This window comes from Crocodylus porosus, unplaced genomic scaffold (genome assembly GCF_001723895.1).
Source record: "Crocodylus porosus isolate Cpor-Errol unplaced genomic scaffold, CroPor_comp1, whole genome shotgun sequence".
Classification (NCBI taxonomy): Eukaryota; Metazoa; Chordata; order Crocodylia; family Crocodylidae; genus Crocodylus; species Crocodylus porosus.
This window is the reverse complement of record NW_017728948.1, coordinates 19,581,503-19,607,439: the sequence shown is the minus strand read 5'-3', so window position 1 is coordinate 19,607,439 and position 25,937 is coordinate 19,581,503. Positions and strand designations below refer to the sequence as shown.

Sequence of the window (25,937 nt, the reverse complement as noted above, 5' to 3'; positions counted from 1 at the left end):
GCCCCTGTCTTCCCTACCCAACCTGGGGCAATGTGCTGCTTACCAGAGCATGCATGGCACAAGTGTTCCCTGGGGACTAGTAGCAGCAGTACATGCCACTGCTATTTGTCTCTTAGGAAATGCATGTGCTCACTTGTGGGCACGTGCCCATACTGAGCAGTGCTGAGCTTGAAATGCTGTTGATTCTCTTGGGGACCAGCCCAAAGGACTAAACGATAAATCATCATGAGCCTTTTGGCTTTGGACTAATGCATAGTTTCTACAGAAATTTTTCTGAGTTTAGCAGACTGCTTGGAGAGAGATAGGGACATTTATCATCAATAGGGTTCAGTTTTGCTATGTCATTAAGGATTGCAGCCTTGCAGTGCTTTTAAATCCTTTTCTGCATGTTTATTTTCATGTGGCAGTAGTGACTAGGAGCACCTTTCACCAGCTGCATGTGATGGGAAGGCTACAACTTCTTTCAGATTCAGATCTGGCCAGCATCATTCATGGTTAGACTATGCAATGTACTCTGCATGGGGCTGCCCTTGAAGGCTGCAGAAGCTGTAGCTGGTGCAGAATGAGCGGCTCGTGTTTTTTTTTTTTTTTTAAATGGGCAGGTTCAATAGAAACACATTTGTCCAAGTCTCCAGAGTCTGCTTCCAATAGCTTTTGGGGCACAATTGAAAATGCTGGCTTAAAAAATAGCATCTGATGAAGTGAACTCAGGCATATGAAAATACATGCTATACCTCTGTAACGTAGCTCGCGTATATGGTGCAAATTCACTCTGCTTCTGTTTGATGTATAAATGGCTTGGGCTCCACATGCCTAACGGATTGTTCTCCTCCCTTAATTTCTATAACAACATCTAAGGTCAGCTGAGAGCAACCCGCTGCAAGTTCCTTCTGGGCACCAAGTTCCTTCATTAAAAATACATGGAGATGTTTTTGGTAATCACTCCTCGGCTTTGGAACTCTTTCCCCTTTGAGGCCTTCCAGAGCCCAAACCTGGACATTTTCTGGAAGTATTATAAGACCTTTTCCTTTTGGGCAGGCTTTTAGAAGGTGGGGTTATGTTCTGGGGCATTGTTTGGGGAGTTATTTTATTACCTCCTATTCTATTTTAATATTTATCTGATTTTATAATGCATCTTGTATTGGCTGAAAGCTGCCTAGAGCCTTTGTTGAGCAGGACAATGAAGAAATCACATACGTTCATAAACAAACAAACAAAAATAACGCAGCAAAGTATCCTTGTACAAGAAGTAACTTGCAACCTTCTCAATCATGCTGAGTTATTTGAAAAAACTTCTTAATAAATCAACAATTCCCCACAAGAGGAGAAAGCATACTGCTAAATGGTTTCTTTTAGAGAACGCTGTTTTGTTCCACTCTTTATTGGTCACAATACAGCTTATTCCTTATGGTCTGCTAGCATATTGGAGGCTTTACCCTTGGTAAAGTCTGCCTGTACTATGTAGTAAAAGGGGAACGGACACCTGAGCTCAGCTTTACTATGTAGCAAAAGACTTGAATACGTGGTAAAGTTACTGCTTGAAAATATGAAGGAACTGTGTGGAAGTTCCTGTGAAGAATGTGTCAAATGTCTGCTTCCCTACTCCATTTCATCTGGTATAGTTGTTTGCTTAATGCTGAATGGCTCTCCACCATACAGGGGCCAGAACTGTATCAGCACATATTGCAAGCAGCAGGCTTGAGAGAATTGGTTGCTTGTTTGTTACTTAGTTGGCAGGTCTACACATGCATTTACGCCAGCTTAAATTTGCTGTGCAGCAAATTACTGTGCAGTAAGTGGGAATATGCCAGCGTCTACACGTTCAGGCATTAAAGCATATCAATGCTGTGCATGGATTGACTTGGGACTAAAGCTAGTCCCAAGTCAGTCCACACAAACCGTGTTACTGTACAGTAAAGCATCTATCGTGCATTACTGCGCAGTAACTGTGCATGGCACAGGTATCAAATTTACACCCTATTAGTTACTTCATAGTAATACACATAACCCACCGTATTTACAGTATAGGCATGCACATGTAGATGCGCACCTGTACTGTGCAGTAATTTTGGTTACTAAGCAGTAAATGAGCACATGTAGATGTGCCCAGTATAGAATAAGTTTGCTATGAAATAAATTGCTCCATAGTAATGGTGACATGTGCTTGCACCCTGAATCTTTTAGTGGCATAGAATTGTCATACCTGTCCTAGACTATGACATTCCAGCACCTTATGTAGGGCTAAACAATGGGTAAAATGGTTTCTGGGCAAGATTGCAGCTTCTTAAAATTGCTGTTAACTCTCTTAACCTTCCATTCCTCTACCAAACCCTATGAGGGCAGACTAGAGAGGCTGTCTTTTGGATGAGATCAAGATTAAGGGACCAATTCAAATACCACAGAAATGAATAGAAAACCTCTTTTTGACTTCCACAGGATTTACTTGAATTACCAACACAGAATACTGTCTCTTGTTTCAAAAGCTGAATGATGTTTATTGTCTCTGTTTTTATATGCTTATTACTTTGAATTTAGATATTTACATTCAGAAAAAAACTTGGGATATAAACACAGAAACCAAATTGATTTATTGTTGAAATCATAGTGTCCTGTGACAAGACTGAAGAGGAATAGAAGGTTTTCAAACTTGATAGCTTGGGTTTTTAAAAACTGCTTATTTTCTATATACTATTCGGTGTTTGTTGCTGTTGTTGTACTGGGAGCAGGGCCCATTCTATAGTTACTTAAAATAAAACTTGTTCTTTCAGTAGTTTTACAGTCCTAGCGCTGTTTTTTAAAATCCATTTCATATCAAGGTAGCAGGTCTGTCCAAATGAAAGGCCACAGCCATTTGCACAAAGACATAAGTGAAACTGTCCAGAATGCTGTTCATTTCTTTTACATTTCTAGCACAAAAACTTGTTCATCCTTGTGTGGGCATTACGAGGGTTTTAAAGTGGAATGATGACACATGATAGGTAAGGATCACCCTAAATAACAAAGAAAGTTCCCTCCACATTGGCTCCTGTCATTTTTTTCATTTTGTCGCTTGCCTGCCCACCCCTGATTGGTTGGGGGGCCCCACTGACCAGACAATTTGCCACTGATCACCAGGGAAGCGAAAACTGCAGTTTTAAATACGTCAGGATTTTTGCCTCCCCACCAATCAGCAGCAAGCAATGGGGCCACTGAGATCCCTCTGCCAATCAGCACCAGGAGGCAAAAGCTGCAGCATATTTAAAGCCAGGATTTTTGCCTCCCTGACAATCAGCAGCAAATGGCCTGGCTGGCAGTGCTCCTCCACCAACTGGGGGAGGGGTGAGGGTGGGGAGAGGTGGCAAAATGAAAAAAAATTGCGGGAGTCGCTGCAGTGGGCACTTCCTCTGCAATTTACAGAGGTCCCTAGTGATAGGTCATGGAGCACAAAGGAAGATGCTAAATTCCATGGAAATAACATGCATAGTCCCATCATGGATTCTTTGGTGCCAATTTAAAGAGAAATTTGGGCACCAGCCAGAGAAGACTTGAAGAGGTTTAGAGGTATGATGAGGGCAGAGCAGGTGAGGATCACATAAATATGTAGGCTTCCTTGCTTGAACCTATGAAAACAGGAGCAATAGCCCATAATAGATTCATAGATGCAATGGTTGGAAGGGACCTCAAGAGATCATCGAGTCCGACCCCCTGCCTGGGCAGGAAAGAGTGCTGGGGTCAGATGACCCCAGCCAGATGCCTATCCAGCCTTCCCTTTAGACCCTCAAGGTAAGGAGAACACCACCTCCCTTGGAAGCCCACTTCAGATTTTGGCCACCCTCACCATGAAGAAGTTTTTCCTGATGTCTAGCTTAAATCAGCCCTCTGTCAGTTTGTGACCATTATTCCTTGTTACCCCAAGAGGGGCCCTGGTGAACAGAGCATCTCCGATATCTAGCTGTGCCCCTCTAATGAAGTTGGAGGTGGCCACAAGATCACCTCTCAGCCTTCTCTTGTGGAGGCTGAAGAGGTCCAGGTCCCTCAGTCTCTCCTCATAGAGCTTGCCATGTAAACCCTTAATCATACAAGTTGCCCTCCTCTGGACCCTCTTGAGGCTACCCACATCCTTCTTAAAGTACAGCACCCAAAACTGGATACAGTACTCCAACTGCAGTCTGACCAATGCCACATAGAGGGGAAGTATCACTACTAGGTTCTATTTGTCATGCATTTGCTGATGCATTATAAAGTGCAGTTAGCTTTGCTGATGATATTGTCACACTGACAATTCATTTTTCATCTTGGAGTCCACTATGACTCTGAGATCCCTTTCCACTTCTGTGCTGCTGAGAGGGTCATCATTTCCCAGCCAGTATGTGTGCTGGATTTTTTACACCCAGAAATGCATTCTGCATTTGTCCTCATTGTACTGTATCCTATTGTGTTCTGCCCACTTTTCCAACCTGTCCAGGTCTGCCTGCAATTGTTTACTACCCTCCAGAGTGTGCACTTCACCCCACAATTTAGTATCATCCACAGAGTTGGGCAAAATAGTACACAGACTAATTCTCCATCTCCTGAGATGTTCCCTTCCTCCTATGTATTTAGAGCTATACTATTGAGTCCATTTACTCTGACATTTCCAGGATATGACCAAAAGAAAACAGGCCCCAGGAAAATTAAGTAAGCAAATGATGTATAATATTTGGCTGGCAGCTTAAGAAAACAGCTGTATTACTGTAAGTTATCAGTAGTTTGCAATACTTGTCTCTCCCTTCCTTCTCTCCTGAATAAACACTGAAAATGGACAAGAACTGTAGGAGTGGGAGACTAAGCTATGAAATCTGGTCAAAAAAATTAAGTGTAGAAGCAGCTGTCCTGCTGACTGTTCATTATCATAGAAATCAGAGATGGAAAAAATCCTATTAGATCATAGAGACCCTCCTTTTGTCAATGGAGGCTTGTTCCCTAACCAAAATTTTCCAGCACTGTGTCCAATGTAGTTTTAATATGATCTAATGTAGTTTTAATATGATCTAAGTGATGTCTTCCAGTACTTCCCTTGGGACACTATTTCAGTCTAATAAGTCTCACTGTGATGACATTTACCCTTTTGAACAACCTTTTCGCCCTGTTATTTCTCTTTTGAATGTTCAGATTATATTCAAGATCTTAAAATGAAAGTAGAAATACTGAAATAGTTTCAGGTTTTCAAGAACAAAAAAGTTAAAATTAGAAATAGCTGCTTCCTTTGTGCATCTAAAGGATTAAGAAATACACTGACCAGGGATCTACAAAGGTGTAGGCAAAGAAGAGGCTCGAAATACAATGAATTTGATAAGTGAGACATTTGAGAGATCTGTGCTAACTCTAAGAAGAGGATGGTCAGCTGCAAATAAAAAAATAATTTCTCTCTATTGGATATGGATTCAGTATTCTGATGTTTGTTTGATTGGTCTTTTTTCTTAGTATTATTTTATGAAAAAAATGTTTAGAGGATATCGATGAGGGTTATGGGATAGGCGCAAAAGGCTGCACTAGGGCCAGTCAAGGAGTGTGAGTTGGCAAGCCTGATGGCTTACGCGCTCGCTCAAGGGAGCAGCATAGGTTGGGTGTGGCCCAGAGAGAGGCAGCATGTAAGAGACCCGGTGATAGAGGGTGGAGTGCAAGAAGCTCCAGTGAGAGGGGGACAGTATGAATGAGGCTTGATGGGGTGGTGTGAAAGGATGAATGCATGAGACCTAGCAAGAGGCTGAGTTTGGCCCGACCACGAGCCAAAGAGCAACTCTAGGATGCCCTCTGCAAGGCATGGGGCATGATAAGGGAAGGTCGGAATCATGTGTACAGTACCCCTTGGCATTAGGACAATAAAATGGCCAACCTCCCACATTTCACACCAGATAAAGAAACAGCAAATTGTGGTAGGAGAAACTGGGGTGGACTGCCCTACTTAGGTGGGTGGGCTGAAGTTGAAACCTGGCCCCAAAATCGGCCCCTGTCACAATTATTATTACAAACTTCCAGATATTGTAGATTAATTGACTTGTTTAAACCTACTGCCTGCTTCCTACTGGGCATGTCTACATGTGCACTTTAAGGCGCATTAGCCTATTTTACTGCACATTACAGCATCATGCCAAAAGCCATGCTAATATACTAATGAGCCATAAAATTAGGCTACTGCGCATTAAGCATCACCAAAAAACCATGCACTTTCACTACAGCGCATTAGGGCAGCCTAATGTGCATTTAATTAATATCGTACATTAGATGTACTAAATTTAATGTGCAGTAGCAAAAGCGATGACTGAACATGTAGACATACCCACTGTCTGATTTTTTAAAAATTTTTGGATAAGTAGGCTTTTATATACTGCACAAATTCCCCTTTTCCATATTTTTAAGATTTCAAGTTCTCCTCTCAACCCCATATTTTTCATTAGTTTAATTCCACTGACCTCAGTCAAGTTACTCTCAATTTACACTGGTTTCAGTTTGTACTTCAGTATGTTCTTCACAGCACTTTATTATAAAGAGAAAAATGAAGAAAAACCCCATATGTTACAACCAACTGAAAACGGGAGTCAGTTTTTTTTCCCCATGCAAGTAATTACATTAAAACTCCTACATCTTCAAAATGTGAAATTTTCTCAGGATTATTATCACCTGTATATGTAACAAAACAATGACCTGTACTAGGTCATGGACTTATGCTGATCTGCCTGTTCCTCTCAGCCAACTGCATCAAGAGAATTTACTCAAATATACTGCCTGCCAGCAGTTTCCCTTTTAACAAAATGAAAGTTGCCTGCACACATCAAGGGCCTTTTGACATTTTGCCTTTCTTCATCAACAAAAGTATTAAGGGCCATTTCTCAAATGCCTGGTGCCTTATGTCATCATTTCTCTCTGTGCAAATTGAGGGGAAAATTCTACCAGAGAAACCTTTTTTATATAGATATTATAAGGCCATGAAGAATCAGGTTTTAAAAGATGTTTCTGTAGTACAAGATCAGCAGGAGTTATAGAAATAGGTGGCAGTACTTTTACCTTCTAATCCAGTTTATAATAATCACAGAGAAACTGCTATGAAGGAATACTGTTTAACTTGGCCTATTGCTTTGAACATGCCAGTCTTCTGCAGGCATCCCTGCTCTGCTCCAACCTTTTCATTGTGTCATACCTAAGTTATCTATTTTCATTTTCAGTGTAGGCATATTGTGGCCAAAAGCTCGTTTAACACTTCTCCCAACCATTTAGTTGGTTAAAAATATTACTAAATGTATCTTGTGTCATGTATATTCCTTGATCAGTGGTACTCAGTCTTTTGGCTCTGTGGGCCAGATAAGGTTGGGCAGGGCCAGTCAATAGGACTGATTGAGCCTGACATGCAGGATTGGTCTCTGGGGGCTTAATACCACCCACTCCCACCCACACACACTGGGATTGGTACCCAGGGGCTTGGTACTGCCCCCTCATACTGGGCTTGGTCCCTGGGGCCCTGGTACCTCCCCTTCCCACTTCAGCATGCCAGGATAGGGTCCTGGGGGCTTGGCACTATTCCCTTGTCTGCATTTTGGTCTATATCCATTACTTGTCTTATACTTATGAATGTAAGTTATTAAAAGCAGATTGTCTTTCTGTTCTAGCACAGTCCCAAGCCCAATGAGTTCCCAGGACCATGTATGGTGCTCATATCTGTTAGACTAATATAAGTACTGAATCAGGAAGCAGTAACAATAGTGGATATGATTCAAGCACTAAACTGGGTGTGGAAAAGGATTGTTCTTACTTCTGCTGCTGAACAATACCTTGGGATACTCCTCTGCTGACTAGTTAGAGCTTTCTAAATCATGAGTTGACTGGCAAAGAAATAGGAGAGGCATTTTCAATCCACATGCTCTACATGCCAGCTTCTAGAGCTGTGCAGAGGGTGAAGCTCAGTTTCATAAAAGACTGAAAGAATTCAAAATTCAGCTTTATTCAGACTTGGCAAAAACTAACAATGTCTATTTCTATTTCAGTTTGAAATTTTCCAAGAGAAAAATACTGAAAACAAAAGTGTTCCACACTGGTTGAAATATTTTGTTTCAATTTTGATTTTTAATGTTTCATTAGAACAAATACAGTATTTTTTTCAACCAACACAAAATTATAATGGGGAAAATGATTTGTTGAAGGAAGAGCATGTAAATACTGTGCAGTGGTAAAGCAATTTACACAGGGGCACCCTTCCTACTTAAGCACCCACATTCTGTGTATATCCCTGCTGGATCCCACTTCCCCTATTTTTGACCATTTGAGGCCCTGACTCATGCCTATCAATCATTCTTTCTCCAGTGGAATAATGTGCTTTTTTGACAGGTTCACAATGCTAATGAGCCAGAAAGGATAATTACTGAATGATGTGATGAATTCTTCCTTTCTTCAGTGTTAAGTGAACTAACTCAAGACAAGGCACAGAAGCTGACAGAACTACACACTCAATTGGATAACTATCCAGCCACACACAGAGAATTTGTTCCAGTTCTGATCTAACTCAGTTTGGTCTTTTGTCACATGGAGTCCATAAGAAGATTTTTGGGGACAGCTGATGTGCACACATGATACATTCCAAATGCTTTTCAGAACAAAAAGTCTCAAAGAAACTGCAATGTGGATCATTTATGACCACAGATAAAGTTTTTAAAAAGCTCCATTTATTTTTTCCAACATGTTCACACACCGGAGTCTGAGAAATACAGAGTAGATAAAAGGACACCTAAGAATGGAATTTATAGCTTCCCATCATCTATAAACACTTGCATTTAAACTTGCTGGACAGCCTTCTGAATTGTCTCCATTCTTCTGCTTCTATGCACATCAAAACTTTAAAATAGTTCATTTAAAATATACATTTTAGCAAAACATCCAGCAAGAAAATTTTATGGAGTTATGGAAATATGGCTTGCCAGTTCATAAAAAGAACTGGGGGTGATTTAACATGGGAGTGAAATGGGAAGATAATGAAAATGCTGAGTAGCTGAACCGTACAAAGTAGGATCCTAAATTTTGAGGGTGGGTGTTTGTTTGATTGACATATCCTTCTTACCTCCAGCACTCTTCCTGTGATGTACTTCTCGCAGTTGTCACATCTTATGCCAAACTTAGCATGGTAGTCCATTTCACAGTATGGAACACCATCCCTGGGAAATAGATGACAGACAATGCAAGAATAGCTTTGAATATGGTTATGGCAAATTCTCTTGTATTTCACATGGTTAACTGTATAAAGTCTCTAAACAGCTTCTCCTGAAATGATCTTTTCCCTCTTACTAATTTTGTAAAGAACCAAATATTAATAGGTTGTAGAATCAGAAGGGACCACAAAGGATCATTGTGTCTGACCTCCTACCCCTGGCAGGAAAGAGGACCGAGGTCAGATGACCCCAGCCAGGTGACTATCAAGCCTCCTCTTAAAGACCTCCAAGTTAGGTGATTGCACCACCTTTCTTGGAAGCCCATTCCAGGTTCTGGCCACCCTTACTGTAAAAAATGTCTCCCTAATGTCTAACCTGAATCTACTCTCCATTAGTTTGCACCCATTTTTCCTAGCTACTCCCAGGGGCACTCTGGTAAATAGCAGATCTCCAAATCCCTGTTGTCCTCCCTTGATAAACTTAAATTAACAAAAAATTACACCTGAGACACCAAATCTGTCCCCTCCAAATTTACCTCAATCCCACTTTTTGACTTCATCACTATATTCATCTTTTACCTTAAAAGCAGCAAACAGGTTCTTACACTCAAATGCATCACAGCGCTTGCTTTGATGGTTTTACTCATTTAGGTTATTTTTCAAATTCCAGCTCTCAGAAAGAAATAATTATGTCCACATATTATTCTCTGCTTTTTTTACTTAGCATCAAAACCTACTTTTAGCTTGGCTTACAGGGGAAGAATTGTCTATTTGAATATGTTGAATTTCAGAGTGGAGTGATGTGGCTAATGTTTAATCCTAATGGCTCTCTTTTGATTTGGGAGCTCTCAAAGAGAGTCACAAGAGCCACTGTCTTCTCTAGAATTTATTCTGCAGAAGACAGAGTGACTATGAGATCCATCGAAGTGGCAGAAAAGTGGCAGAAAAGTGACTGCAATAGCCTCATGCATGCAATAAACAGCAGAATTTTACATGGTTTCATTTGTAGGATTTAAGATGATGAATAATTTACAAAAGCACAAAATGGAAATTTTAAATCTCAGCTTTGCTCAAAAATCCACAGCTACATTAACTCATTAACTAAAATGGATTATATCAGACCCTAAATAACTGATCAGAACCTAACTAATTTGAATTAAAGAGTTAAATTAAGGCCACCTTTCTAGAGTATTTAGATTGTTTCCATCAAAGGAGTTATACTTCACTTAAATTGCCTAAACTAAATCGCCTTATTTCCACAGTTTATGGAGCGCTGTGTGTGAGTTTGTGGAAGGAAGTGGGGTAGGAAAGAGAGAAAGAAAGAGAGAATACATGTAAGAGAAATATTTAGTGGTTATTTTATACAACACAATTTGATTTGGATAACACAGGGGTCCAGTACATCAAAGGTACCTAGTCTCACTTAGGGGCATAACTTCTATTGAAAGCAATGGGACTTCGGCATCTTCAAAAGAATTAGATGCTTAAACCCCTATTAACAATCAGGGATCTACCACCTTTCATCTTCAAAGTGGTTTACGACATTCAACTCTCCTCACACCTCTATGAGCAGGCAGTTGTTATTATTTTACTATTACATGCTCTCCATTCTCCCCATCCTGTCTCAAGTGGATTGGGGATATCCTTGTATTAGTGAGGAACTTCCAGGGATGATAACATGAATGGTTTAAATTGTTCTCGGTCCGTCATATGGTACAAAATCTTTAGAAAACAAAGGCAAGTTGTGGAACCAAAGGAAGACCTTTAGCTTTAGACTGTAAATAAGAGAAAAGAATTAACTTGGATTTAGTTATTTGTTCAGGGGAACCACACATAAAAACAAATTTACAGCTGAAAAAATCCTCCAAGCAGCTGCAGCTTGACATCTGCAAAACTGTATCACATAGGAACTGGAATTAGAGTTGTTAACAATATGGACAGAGGAAGATTTTTGACTAAATACATATTTTCATAAAAATTACTATTTCTCATTGGAATATTTGCCGCAAATCTTTCAGAGAATCATTTTTCATGAATGAACTTTGGATATGGTCTGTAAGAAGTCAGGCTTTTTTTTTTTGCTAAATGAATAAAATCAAAGTTGGGTTTTAACACAGATTTGAAATCAAGGAGAAAGAATAAAAACAATACATATTGTATACGTCCATATGGTGGGGAAAAGTCTTTTTATATTTGCATCAGATTTCTAGCAAAAAATTCTCACCAGAAATTTTCCTTGTTTATTCAGGAACTGCCAAATTTGGCAACCATTGTTCATCTGAAAATTTGTTAAAGCTATTTTGTTTGGTTAACAAGGATTAGAAAGGATTCATTTTATTGTTGTCTTATTTCACTGACTTCAGTTGGACTTTCATTTCACTGTCTTCTAACCTAATTCGAATGGGTTAGAGAGGACAGAAACTGGCTTTGCATTTCCCACTGGGGTTATGGAGATCAGGTTTTGGTTCCGCCATTGACGTTGCAGGTAGCCTGGGGCAAGTCACTTATACTGCCAAGTCCATTGGTTAAAAAGGGAAAAAAATATTTGTTGCCTCACATGTACGTCAGAAGTTCTGAAAGCATTTTTAAATTCTTAGAAGGAAGATGTTATTACTTTGGATAAGTGCTCCTGATAAAATTACTAAAAGATGACAGACTAAAATAGTGATTTTCAACCAGGGTTGTGGGGTGCCTCCAGATTTTCTGAAGAGTGCCAAGAGGTGTGAGGAGATAAGTGGGATGGGAGGAATGAGGATAGGCTAAGCAGATAAGCTAGGCTCAGGCTTGTCCCTGCCTGGATGATCCCTCGCCCCTATTGCCCAGCTGCTGTGTAAGGAGGTGCACACTGTAATATAGAAATTAGTTTTTGAAAATGAGTGCCACTCAATTTACAACAGTTCTGGAGGGCTGCTTCAAGTCCAGTTAGGAAGGCTTCAAGTCCAAAAAGGTTGAGAACTACTGTATGAAAAGGGAAAAGCAGAAGCAACTATTTTTCTTATATAGAAAAAATAAAGCTAATATTAAAAAAAAAAAAAGCACTTTTAGCTGTTAGTACTGGTGAGACCAGATCTTCAGCAGGTGTAGGCTAACATGTCTCCACCAAAGTGACTGAGCTATGCATATTTAAATTCACCCAACCTTTAAGTATACAGGGGCACCAACAATGGCTTCAGTATTCCAGGATTATTATATGGAAATGCATTTTTTATCCAAACACGGTGGAACAAGGAATTTCTTACTGTATAGTTTTTGGGTTTTTTTTATTGCTGTTTGATTTTATTCTTTTAGGATGAACTGGGCATAATATCCTTTTAACATATAACTTGCTTTGTGAAAATAACAAACAGCACAATTAAACTACTACTATGACGAGTAGTAAAACTTCAGAAGATGTTTAGGCAATAAGGTTGGTCAGAACATTATTTAAGAACACAATGTTTTGAGCTATCGTTTTGTCGTTAGCTGTCAATGCAAGCTGTGAAATTAGGAGCAGAGACCAGCGGAAAAGCCAGTTGGACAGGACAGTCTGGATCATCAAGTCTAGTGTCTTGCTACTATAAGCACTATTCCCCCATTTTAAAAGTGGTTGAGTTTTTGTCCCTACTGCTTGGGAAGGGTGTACCAAATGGTGACCTAATGGTGGGGCACCTCCTTTTAATTTTGAACCTGAATTCCTGAATAGCTTTAAGCCTATGGCCTTAAATTCTCATTGAAAGGCTTATAAATAATTGCTTCACAATTTTACCTGGTTGGCATACATCTGTCAGGGAGAAATGAACTCTGACTAGAATAGCAGATGTAGTGTAGGTAAAGATTTGGAAGTCAATCTTATCCCTAAATTATTTGTTGTTAGAAAAAAAGTATATTCGAGGTGCAGAGGAAAATCTTCTTTCCACTCTTTGTGGCGCAGACTAATTATTTTAATTCTTTCCTTTCCCTAATAACTTGAAGGGTTGAGAAAGAAAAACTGTGCTACTATACTCTCTAAAGAATGACAAGTACAATGTGTAAAGAATAGATGAACCAAATGCCTTTTGAGAACAGAATGCTGAAAATGAACAGAGACCTCTTCAACTTACTTGCTGATGTACTCTGCATTCAGATGCTTGCCACATGTATAGCACTTAAAACAGCCCAAATGCCAGTGTTTGTCCAAAGCTACCAATGACTGTCCATTTTTTATTTCTGAACCGCAGCCCCCACAATCTGTAAAAGATAAAGTCTTAGCTATGATTCATATGTTTTGATTGATTATGAAAGTACAAAAGAATTGATTACTGTGGTGTGAGGGTTCACTGGTGTTTTACTAAATGAACATGCAATTATTTTTACTCACAACAGTGAAATGCTGATATAATGCAATTGCAGATGTAGACCATTACAGTTAAATTTTATTAAAATTATGTTTCCCGGTTTCAAAAGAAAATTGATAGTAGTAATGTAGGATAGCCAGCAGATGCTCAGAGGGCAATGAATACATAGGAATACAATGTGAAACCAAGTCAAAATCATAAACATTATTTTAATACATTTAAATTAATGCGGTAGTACCAGAGTAACAGCAGCAACAACAATAATGTTGTATAGTAATACAATATTTACTCAAATATAAGATGATCCTGAATATAAGATGACCCCCCCCAATAATTAAATTACATATATATAAATTTTATAAATTTGTTATAATTTTACAGGTATAAAATCTAATTATTGGAAGATTGCCTTGAATTATCCCCCTCCCACTGCTACAGTAGAGAAAATAAATCTAGGGGATTAGGTAGCTCCCTTTCCCTCTGCTTCGCCAGCTTCTTTTCCATGAAGCCCATTCTCTGCTCCTTACTGTCAGATCTTACTCTTCCTGAATACATAGAAGTGAGGAGCAAATTTGAAAGCACTCACCTTGAAATAAATATTCCTGTAATAATTTGTTTGTAGTACCAGAAGTGATACATTTGACTTTTTTTAGAAACTGATGCACGTTTTACAACAGGCACTCCACAAACACAATATTAAGCAGCGCTTTTGTACCTACTTAGATATAGTTCAAACTATGCATTCAAGTCCAAAGCCAAAAGACTGTGATTTACTATCTAGTTTATTAGGCTAGGCCCAACAGAGTCAACATCATTTTAAGCCTTGGTGACCTCACAGGTCAGCGCTACTCAGTATGTGTATGCACTTCAGATACCCCACAAAGGATCCATGTGCTAATTATCCCTCTACTCATGACTGGAACTGGGTGTTCTGGTCATGAGTCCTGGGATGTACCAAAAATATAAAGGAAGATGAAGCACAGGCCAACTTGGTCCAGCTCCACTGCATAGAGGGTAGGGCCACGCTAATCATATGAGACAGGCTGAGAGATAGGACAACAGAGGGATTCTGGGTGAACTGTTTGGGGCCTGTTTGGTGATGTTTGTTAGACACTTAAGGTTTTTGAAGATACAGGAATCATTGGAAATGGGAAAGAAAGGCACATCTTAGCTGTGGGAGTGAAGAGGAAGTAAAATGTATTTAATATAGTGGCTCACCATGACTTGAAAAAGAGTTGGCGCTGAGGAGCACTGCGCTTAACAGGCACTACCATATATCTTAATCAGATAGGTTGCATTAAGCTATCCTTGTCTGGTAGGTTTTCATCAGCATGACTTTTTTGGTTTTTGTTTTTTAAAATTGTGTTTCAAGGGCCAAATCAGTTCTGAATTTTATTAGGCAAGGCCCAACAGTCAAGCTCCAAATTTTGATTGAGCAGAACTCAGTGGCTCAAATCTGTGCAACTGTACCACCAGGCAAGTATCTTCTGTCCCAGACCCATCAATATGGGGCTTTGGATACTACGCAAATCCATAACAGGCATCCTAGGTCAGTATGTTTGCCCAGTAAGGGCCATGCATTTTATAGTCACGCTCAGTGTTGGATGCGTTTAATCAGCTTCATATTTGGTTACCATTGCTGAGTACATGCTGCTTTTGGCAGCAGTTTAATGGTAGACAATATATTTAATGAGGTTTCCTTGAATGCAAATTTAAGACGAGGGGCTTTTCCCCCAAGCTGATTGGGGAAAAATAACCTCATCTTGTATTCAAGTAAATATGGTATTGTACAATATTATCTAATTCAATCAATATATGAAATCAATTATATTATTTTGCACTGTCTTGATATACCTATACCTGCATGGCTTTCTATGTAATGCAGGAGTATACCTATGTATTCTTAGATGTTATTATGGACATCCCTTTTAAATGCTCTATCCTGCAATCTAGCTGGGCTGCATATCCAAGCTAGGGACAGAAGTTATACATATACCCGTTTAAGTGATTGGACACCAGTTTCAACCTTTTCTAAACCTGGTTTAAGATAAACCTGGTTCTATGTAGTATCAGACTTAATTGATTTAGGTTAAACTGGTTTATGGAACTTCTTACCCAGATTCCCTCCTCACTCAAGTTAACTCTCAATCTCCAAGCATCCCAGAATGCTTTGCAGCCCTGGGCTGTGCTATTTGCTCCACCCACCACCCCCAGGGTCACAGAGCTGAGGCAGTAAAGCCTCTGCCCCCTAGCCTGCTTCCTGCCTGTGCCTGTCAGTTCAGTGGGATGTGGGCCATAGGAATGGATCCCTGGGCCCTCCTAGCCCAAGGCTATACAGTACAAGGGAGAAAAAGTTTCAATGGTGAAGCCTTTTTGCCACCCCCCTAAGCCCAGTAAGCAGGGCTGGGGTGATTCCATCCCAGCTCCAAGCTGCATGGGAGTGAAAAGCCTCCTGTTGGCGGCTTTCCCCCTTGCCAGGCAGATCCTGGAAAGGGGGACTGATGCCAGGCTGGGAGAGGTGCATTCGCCTCCTTGCAGCAGGTGACTGGGGAGGGGGCAGGGATGAGCTGATCACAGCTCAGCTCTGAGCTGCAGGGGGGCAAAAGACCCCTGGTGTAGGTTTTCCCACATGCCAGGCAGACATGTGGTCCCCTGTATGGATCAGTCACAGGGTAGACCCAGATCCCAGTTGGAGACCAGGGGCTGCCCACAGCCTCATCCTGGGGATCAGATAGGGGCTGACTGTGCCCCAGACATCTGGATTACCCTGCATCTCATCCCATGTCAGAATCACACATGGAGCACCCCAGGGTCCCAGTGGAAGACCTGAGCTGAAGGGAAACCTGTGGAAAGTTATCATGGGCAGTGACAGCATGGGGTCAGGGTCCCAGGCAAAGCTGTCATCTGCTCCTGCACACCCTTGCCTGTGGAACTGGTGCCCATCACAGGGACATGTGAGAGCAGATTGTGGCTCTGCCTCAACCCCACGCTATCAATACCCCGTGATCCCAATCCTCAGCCCTGCCTACCCAGCCTCTTCCTGAATGTGGCTCCATCCCATCCACCTGGCCGCACACCCTGCCTACATGGGTCCTCTCCCTGGAGGTGCCCGGGCTGGGTTGCCCAGGCAGTGAGCCTGTGCCTGGTAGCAGAAGCCAAAAGGAGTCACTACTGGGACTGCTGTACCACCCCAGCCCACATGTGCCACAGCCTGGACTGCCCCCCATCCCTGGACAGGGTGGGGCCAAGGGACCCACTGCAGGCTGGACAAAATGCCTTGGCTGGATCTGACCCATGGACCATATTTGCCCACCCCTGAATTAGATGATGTGGTTGCCTGCAACAGTAAGGGATTTGATAACACATATTCTGGACACATCTTTAAAAAGAGCCAGAGCAGACTCTGTATATATATCCAGTCTTTCTTAGGCTAGGAGGACAGACCAGACCAGAAGCTTAAAGCATGGGGAAGAAATCTTGTAAAAATGTCCCTGAGATTACAGAACTGAAATCCAAGACAGTGAAAGGGACATCCATCCATGAAGTCTTTGCTATGAAGTGATAGTGCTTTTGCATATAGTCATATAGTACATGGTACAATGGGGAAACCTTAAATACTTTTGACTTGCAATGAAGAAAAGAAGAAGGGGAGAGATTTTGTGAAAGTTTTCACATGCCTCTTTTGATCTGCTATAATAATATGAGTCTAACAAGGTTGAGAACCACTACACAGGAGACTCAGAAGATGAGTAATTTTACTTCCATACAGGGCAGTTTATATAGTGTCATACCCGGAGTGCCTTGAAATAAGGATCAAAAAGAAAAAGAGAAAATATTCTTGAGTTTCACCAGATATATTATCTAGTGTCTGCTTATGAGAGAGAAGACAGCGGAAAAATCCAGACTGCCTGGATGATGCTTCATATAAAATAGAAACAAGCCTTGAAGAAGGAAGTCTAAGAATAAAGAATTTGGAAAATAATTAAACAAGGTAAAAGACTATGATGTATTTCTAAAAGGGGAATCTCTAATGGTGTTAATATATGCAAAATAAATGAAAATCTGGTGACAAACATAGCAAAGTGATACTATCATTAGTATTATAATAATCATTCTCATTTCTATGCAAGCTCGGCTGGAATAATATGTACTACAAAAAATCTGGATGGAAACTGACAATCTGATATAGAAAAGGCAGAACCAGGAAGATATTTGGTCAAGAACTACTTAGAGACATGGCAAAGGGAAACAAGGCCTCTATGGAAGAAAAGATGCACAAAAGTCACTAAGGATCTAGATAGATCAGTGCTGATAAAATGAATCTGCAATCAGAGCAGTTCATTAAAAACTTTTGTAAAGCAGACTTCCTCAGCACCGTTCAAAGTTTGTTTTTTAAAAAACTACATTTAGTTGGTTAACTTTGACCGTAATAAGACCACCTACAGTCAATAAAACTGTAACTGCATCTGCTATTTGTGAGCACAACTATAGAAGGTTATGCCCTTGGTGGATTTATAAAGAATTAGGGTAGTAAGGGCATGTCTTCAAGACCACTATGCTGAACCCTAGTGATCAGCCTAGTCATCACTGCTTTTACAATGTGGAGCAGAGTACAGGGGCTCTAGTAATAAGAAAAGGGCACACTTGGGTGTGTGCCTGAAGTTATCCCCACAAGAAACTACTGACCTCAGGATGGATTCTCTTACAAAACGAGAAATTTGTTTACAATCTTGAACACATCAGGGATTTTATTTGATAATATAATTTAATCTCATGTGGAGTTTATTTTTACATACTACAATACAGTATATTCTGACATTCATTCTTTATCTTGCTGAAGCTTTGGGTTGGCAGAGGAGCTGTGTTTTTTGGGTGTATTTTTATTCTAACTTTACTTTTTCCCATTAAACTCCAGATAATGAAAAACAAACACTGCAGTTACTATGCCAACAATGTCTATTTATGTAATGACCTTGTCTGCTTGTCACTGATGTAGGAACCTTTGCTGACTCATTTCACTTCAGCCAATAAAACTCAGCAGGACACATCAACTTGCTGATATATGTTGATATAGCTTCATTATCTGTTGTCAGGAATTTTACACAGCCAGACCATTATCCTTTAAATAAAAATGGTAAATATATAACAGCAATTTGAGAGTTTATGTTGGGTGTACAGCTTCAAAGAGGCCTGTCATGACAACAGAAAGCAAGGGATTATAATAGCAGGGAGATGCAAATTGAAAAGAGAGGAGACCAGACTTCAAGAAGTGCCTGGTGAAAACAGAGAGCACATTCCTGAGCTGGATTCAGAGGTGGCTAAGACAATGGATAGGGCTGCACCATTTGCATTTTGATCTCACGAGCCAAGTCAGCAAATTGACATGATAGTGCTAGATAGTTAACCTAGCAAAACAACTGGCTGGGAGGTTATCAGATCCTTCTCTCAACTGTTGGAAGACAAAGGTTATTCTACAACTTCTTAAAACACCATGTTTTTCAAGCCATGTATTGTCTTATAACTCCCTTATATCACACAATTTGTCAAACTGGACTTTCAATTTCAAGTACAGCCAACAACGTTCCGAATCTGCTGGTCTATTGCTGTCAATGTTGGAATCAACATCTTCATCCCAACAACCACCACAGAGTGGGAATACAGCCAAGTTACAGTTTTGTAGCTTTCCCCCACCCCCAAATGCTCTTTCTTTTAAATTATTTTTCCTAGTTCAGCCTTCATATATTTATCAGTCAGACTTTTTTCTTTTCCATTTTATTGCAGATTTTATGATTTTTTTCCCCTTATAAGCGTTTCCACTCCAAATGCAGTTCCCTACATCAAAGATGACTTACACCGTTGTCACTATAATTCTAGCTCACATATTCAGCTGAGGGGCATTTAATTAGTCACAGGTAGGGGAGGCTCAATCCCCGCAGAGGGTCTGACTACCCTGTAACAGAGAACATCTGAATACTTGAACATATAGGTCATGACACAACTCCCATCGAAGTCAATAGAAAGAACTCCCTTGACTGGTTCAGCCTTGGTCTTGGATTTTTGACACTTGCATAGCTATGATGATTAAATGGTGTTTTGGTAACAGTATGTGAAATCCCAGATGGTACAGACATTGGGGCAAATCCTATTTCCCTTTGTGGACTCAAATGGCATGTAACATAGCTGCACAGCTGCAGTATTTGGCACTTATGTGACTAATCTCTGTGCACGCAAGCCCATGTGAGCATTGTTCAGTAGGACTGTGCTCTAGCTAGGCAGCTGTGCAGGAGACAGGAGTGGCCAGGCATGTGCATAAGCAGGTAAGCCCTGAAATATTACAGAAAAGCCATGGCAGGGGAGGGAGGCCTTCTACCTTTTAGCCTAGTGGGGAGGGAGAGGAGACCCAGGTTCTAGGTCATATTCACCCTCGAGGGTTTTGAACCAGAACTTCCTGTTCCTTAGCAAAGTGCTCTAACCACGAGACTACAGGCTAGACATTAAGCCAATACTTCTCAACCAGGGTGCCTTAAGATCCTTTCAAGGATGTTTCAAGATACCAACAATCTTAGCACATTTAGGTATGCAAATGTGATTCACTAGAGTGTGGTTTGCATAATTCCTTGCCTGTGGGCTAGGGCACTGCACTGGCACATAGGTTCACACCCCCATTTGTACCTCACTGGTCTTGAACCCAGATGTCTTGCTTCCTGAGCAAGTGGCCTAACCACTAAGCTATGGGGGTTAAAAGATGAACAACCTCCCCTTCTGACAGTTACATGCCCAAGGAGAAATAGACTCTCATACTACGCATAGGTACTAAAGCCTTCAATCACAGAGCTGTGCAGTAAAAAGACATGGGTTTTAGTTCATTGTCTCCCCAAGTTACTCTTAACATACAAGGTAAGAGAAAAGAAAATCCAATAAGATTAAAAGGTAAAAGAAAGTGCACTTTGTGTGTCTGTGCTCAGTGGCTTATTTACTTTATGAAGACAATGCAGAAATAACCACACTGGGCAAACTGAACCCATTGAAGCAGGATTTGGCAAAGTGCACATCTACACAAGAAGACAGTCATCTTCACAGATCACTAGAATTAGGGGTACACGAATAAAAATTTTTTGGGCTGATACAGATGCCTGATTATTAATGAGCCACATCTGCCAATACTGATTTGATTGCCAATATGCAGTCTGGCAGCTTGGAGAGCAGCAACTGGCTGGTAAGTCTGTTGTGGGGGAAAGGGCAGGGTGGGGGCAGACTGAGGCCCAGCTGGGCAGGCACTGCCTGGCTGGGGCAGGGTAGAGTGCAGGGCGGAGCCATGAGTAGCTGGTTCAGGGGACAGAATTTGCTGTAGCCTCCAGTATCCTCCACTCCCAGTGCCACCACTCCCTGCCCTGAGCACAGCCCCGGCCCAACTTTCCCACCGGGAAGAGCCCAGCCTGCAGTGGCCTGCCCTTGCCCTGCCCACAGATCCAGAGAGCACACAATACCCATGCCTCCCCCGGGGGGGTACGTGCAGCAGTGGGAGGCATCTCTCTGTTCCCCACATCCCCCAGATGAACCGCTCACAGCTCTGTACCATGCTCTGCCCTGGCTGGGTAGCACCTGTCCCAGCCCCCATCCTCCTTCACCATAGGGGTCTCAATCTGCCTCCCCTGCCCGCATGCCCCTTCCTTCACTTCCCTCCCCAACAGACTTACCAGCTGGTTGCTGCTTTCCAAGCTGCCAGGTTGGCCGCATACATGCTGTGGCTGCACGCATCATTTATCAACATTTTTGGCCACATCAGCCAAAAAAGGTGATTGCTGATAATGTCAATTTTCCTTTCATTGGTGCCAATACAATACAGACTGATGTACTGGTGCACCTCTACTTGGAATGCTTGGAATTTTAGCCTGAGGTGCTAATTTAGCTGAGATTTAAATTAAACCCTGAAAATGGCCCCTATGAAGGTGCTCCTGCAGATAAGCACATTGCAAACTATTAATCACTCCATTTGAAAACCTAGAAGGCAGACTTCATGAAAAAGGCATTTTTTTCTCCTAAGAACTGTCTGCTCTGAATTGTCCTAGGGGTCAAAGTCAGCTCTTTGACTTACTGCTCACTGAACTACTCTATTTATATAGGCGACTGCTAAGAATTTATTTATATGCACAGTATATTAAGTTATTTAAACAACTTTGTGATATCTATAGGTAACTAAATGTGTTTATTTTGTCAGATACCCTGGACCCAACCCAATGCCATTTAAAGTCAACATTATTTCCAATTGGGTCAGGATGTGTGTAGAAGTAGTGGGGTAGTACACTACTGGTTTACAGTGGATTCAGTCAGTGTAAGCTGGGTTTGTGACATCCTATCAAAGGGAAGATGTTCCATCATAAAGAAGCCATACCATCTCTGCTTCAAGTAGGGTCAGCATTCCCTTAAACATGGACAATACTGACAAAGAGGGGATCAGGATGGATCTTTTCAATGCATTCCCCCATCAGTCTTTGTTGATAAAATTTCAAATAGAACACGCAGCTTCTCTTTATACAACATAAAACTTTGATGAAGGAAGGTGACAAACTACCAAGGCAGTGGACAAGCAGAGATTCACTTTCAGGGCTTTGTTTGTACAGAAAGGTGTAACTTAAACTATCTTTCCTCAGCCAATGTCCGTCTAGGCCAGGGGCGGGCAAAATGTGGCCCACAGGTCAGATGCGGCCCACCAAGCCATTCTATCCAGCCCATGGGGCCCCTAAAAAATTTAGAAAATGAATATTAATCTGCCGTGGGCTGCCTGTCATGCAGCCCTTGATGGCTTGCCAAAACTCAGTAAGTGGCCCTCCACCCAAAATAACTTCCCGCCCCTAATCTGGGCTGATGTATATATTTAAAGGCATGCATTCCTAGCTGCTATTAAACACAAAAGGCCTTACCTCTCTATTTAGTAGCTTCAGGAGCTGCTAGGTGTTAGCAGCTGGTTTTTGTCTGTCTGGTTTTTGAATCAGCCATTCAACCATCCTCACCTCTTAGTATTTATTATGTTGTGACCATTCCATTTCAATGCTCTTGATAGAGGAAATTGGGCAAATGTTCAAGACCAGTGTGACACCTACTCCCAAATCAAGCTGAATTTATTATCATTCCTCAACAAGAGTCAGTATTTCACTAAGAACCGATGTTGCCCTATGGACCATCAGCTTTGTTGTACAACTTGTGAGATGAAAACAACACTCAGGGTCTTTCTAATTTTAGGGTCACATCCTGTGAGGTGCCAAGCTTTCTGACTACTGCTGAGTTTCATGAAATGTTTCTGAATTACATTATGTCACAGGGAACATTAAGCTCCATATTTGTTTTTTTTTTCATTTTGTTTGCTTTTATAACCAGCAGAGGCATAGCAGGGCAGGTCCATGCTTGGGGCATCCACTAACACCTGGGGCAGTACCACCTCTGGCTATGCTGATTGTGGCAGCGTAGTCAGCTGTCACTGAAGTGGCAGCTGCTTTTGCATCCCACACAAAGGCAAGGGATCGCCTCCCCCCCAGTATGTTACTGATGACTAGATTCCTATTCAAACTGTAACATTCTTGATTGCATGACTGCATTTTATTTTCTGACAGTTCACACAACACACAGCGTGGGAAGATTCACTTTCTGGGAAGTTTAAAAACAGCCAAACTCCAGTTCTGTTCAGTTTCCCCTCCTCCAAGTCAGTTTTAACAAATTAAGGAAGAACATCACAGGTTATTGTGAGGCTTTCAATTTTTTCAGCAAGCTGGTGACTCTAAAGAATCACTACTGGAGCAACTTCTCCTTTCCTTTTGAAGCTTGCCACTGAAGTCACAGATACATGGAGAAAGGAACCTGGGATCTATTTGTAATCCTTTTAAGGGTGGAAGTTAAGGGGTTTCACACAGAGCCTGACCACAACTTTACTTATTAAACCACAAAAAAGAATTTTAAAAAATCTACTTACTTCGTAAGGCTTGGACTGGGAAAGGGCTGCTGCTACCAGCAGGGGGCAGCGAACATTTCTGGCAGACACACTCTTTCCCATTGAAAGTCACCCGGTCACCAGGAGGAAAAGGCAGCCTGTCATAGAAGACATAAAAACATTACAGCAAATCTACTCATCCTCAGTGACCTACAATATCCCCTTCCATGAAAAAAAATTATTATTGTTCGGATATTTTACCTAGTTTTCCTTCATATACAGAAATCCAAGATTTGTCAATGACTCAAAGTCTAAAATATCAAAGGCAGTATCAAATAGGCAACTTCAAATGCAGAAATCAAAGCTACTCAGAAAAAGAATACTGAAGAGAGGAGAAAGATACTCAAAAGCCAGGGCAAAAACCAGTGTCGTGACAGGGATGGCTGAGAGCCATCAAGCTCATTTTTGGAATTAAAATGTAGCTGGAATAATTTCTTTTTAATGAATACAGACAAGTATAATTGATTTTATAGTGTCTGATTCATGTTGGTAAAATGTTAAATGATAGCTATTAGTTTTCTTTATGAAAAAACTTTTTGAAACAATTTAATCCTGACCAGCAAATTGATCCTGCCAGCTGTGATAATATCAAAGCTATTTTTTGAATGCATTTATTCAGAAATAAAATGGATGTGAATGTCCCTGAGGAGAAATATAACCCTAGTTATAAAAATAGATGCAACTAAAGTTGCTTGTTTTACTGAACTACAACTCCTTCCTTCTATTAGCTTCCTTACAACAAAAGACTCGCCTTACTAGATTTTTTGCTCACGCATATAAACTGCAGAGGTTGGTTTGGAAAGGAGAAGCTGGACAAATCACTTTACAGTGCAGTGGAGGATAGAATGGTTTATAGTCATATCTCAGTCTGGGTTAAATTCACATCCACACAAGCCCACATACTACTAAATCTAATATAATCCACCAAACTATTGTTACCCATCAGCTCTGTGTTCCTGAGGGAGCCTTGGCACCCAGCTTGCTGGACTTACAAAGGACTTTTTCTATTTCCCCTCCCCCCCACCCACACTCATACCTCATTTAACCAGAACTAAGCAGAAGAAAAGTTCAATAGGCATCTCGGGCCGTACATTCCCCGGTCCCAGTATGGGAGGCCTATTTAAACTTGATTGACTAAAACTCGGTTGCCGCGTTAGGGAATGCTGAGGCAGGAGACCGAGTCAGAGGGGGTGTGGGCAACATTTGGATAAGGGTTAAGGGTTCATCACAACATCCAGCTGGTTGGACCACAAATGCTGTCATACTTTTCCTGGGATGACTGGTGGAAGTCCTCCCCACAAAGTTTATGAACACTCCAAGTAATCCCCTTAAGTATGTTAAAAGACTACAGTAAGATCTGAAAGTCATGCTAAACTGAGGCTTGTTCACAACAGGTAAAATACAAAACACTGATGCTGACTTCACAGTGCAAGCATAGCTAGGCCTGGTTGTTAATCAGTTTCTTGAGATGTTCCAAATCAGATAGCCCCTTGTCACTGAAAAAGGTAATTCATTTAAATTGAAACTGTTTATATAACAGGATTTTCCCTGTCAATTATGGCTTGGACCCCTCTTGGCTTACACAATTAAAAGAATGCTTTGACGAGGCTGGACTAAGGGTATAAGAAAGCTTTAAAACAGCAAACAGTGTGCTTCAAGAGGGAGAAATCTTTCTGACACCATCCGCTGTTGTTCTCAAGAAGCTAGGATAAACAAATCGTCTCTTTTGGTAGCTTGTTTAACCTTCAGCGATCGTGCTAGGAACTTTCCCAGTCAACAAACACCCAAGTGCCTTGGAACTGTGAGATCCCAGGTCTCTCTTTCTCTTTCTCCTTCTTTCTCTTTTTCTTTTTTCTCTCTAAGCATAGCTTTCTGAACCTGAAATTTTTTAGTTAAGCTTGAGTTAGGTTTCCCCAAATACTCAATTGAACCAGGGCAATATTGTAATTGCTTGTTTTCCCTTGCATGGCTATTACTACTGGTACCATCATAAATTTTACATACTTAGCAATAAATAACTTTTATACTCATACTGGTGGTAACTGGGTGATTTTTTGCTTTTCTGCTTCCACCTCCCCACTTGCTCTGCAGCAATGCTTCATTTACCCAAGCCAAAGATCCCTGTAAAGCTCAAAATGATTGTGGGGTCCGCTCATCAAGAGGCTACCACTACTAGAACAGTTAGGGCAAAAGATTGGGACGTGCTGAGTTTGAGACACATAAACAGATCAGCTTGTGTAGGCTAGTTGACCCAGTTTGGCTCAGATGTGCCCTAATGAACTGAATGCTGGCCCCAAGACACCCAGCCTGATTCAGAGGTATTTTATTCACCTGTGTGCTTGTGTCTGACTGTATTTTATTGTTAGCTTAATGAACTGATTCCTAGCATATGAGGGTGTCAGCCTGTACATGATCAACCCGGCCAGGTCAGGCATGTCGCGTGTGTGTGTGTGTGTGTGTGTGTGTGTGTGTGTGTGTGTGTGTGTGTGTG

The 25,937-nt window shown here is 41.2% G+C and overlaps 1 protein-coding gene across 11 annotated transcripts in view; it reads right to left on the bottom strand.

The window, feature by feature from the left end:
- Window positions 1–25,937, bottom strand: part of ABLIM2 (actin binding LIM protein family member 2) — a 260,365-nt gene that overhangs the window by 132,555 nt on the left and 101,873 nt on the right. For all 11 annotated transcript variants that reach the window (XM_019553313.1, XM_019553314.1, XM_019553317.1 and 8 more), the window contains exons 4-6: window positions 23,429–23,544; window positions 13,231–13,357; window positions 9,065–9,158 (exon numbers count right to left, since the gene is read on the bottom strand). In XM_019553313.1, coding sequence (XP_019408858.1) covers window positions 9,065–9,158; window positions 13,231–13,357; window positions 23,429–23,544 — 337 coding nt within the window. The remainder of the gene's footprint in view (window positions 1–9,064; window positions 9,159–13,230; window positions 13,358–23,428; window positions 23,545–25,937) is intronic.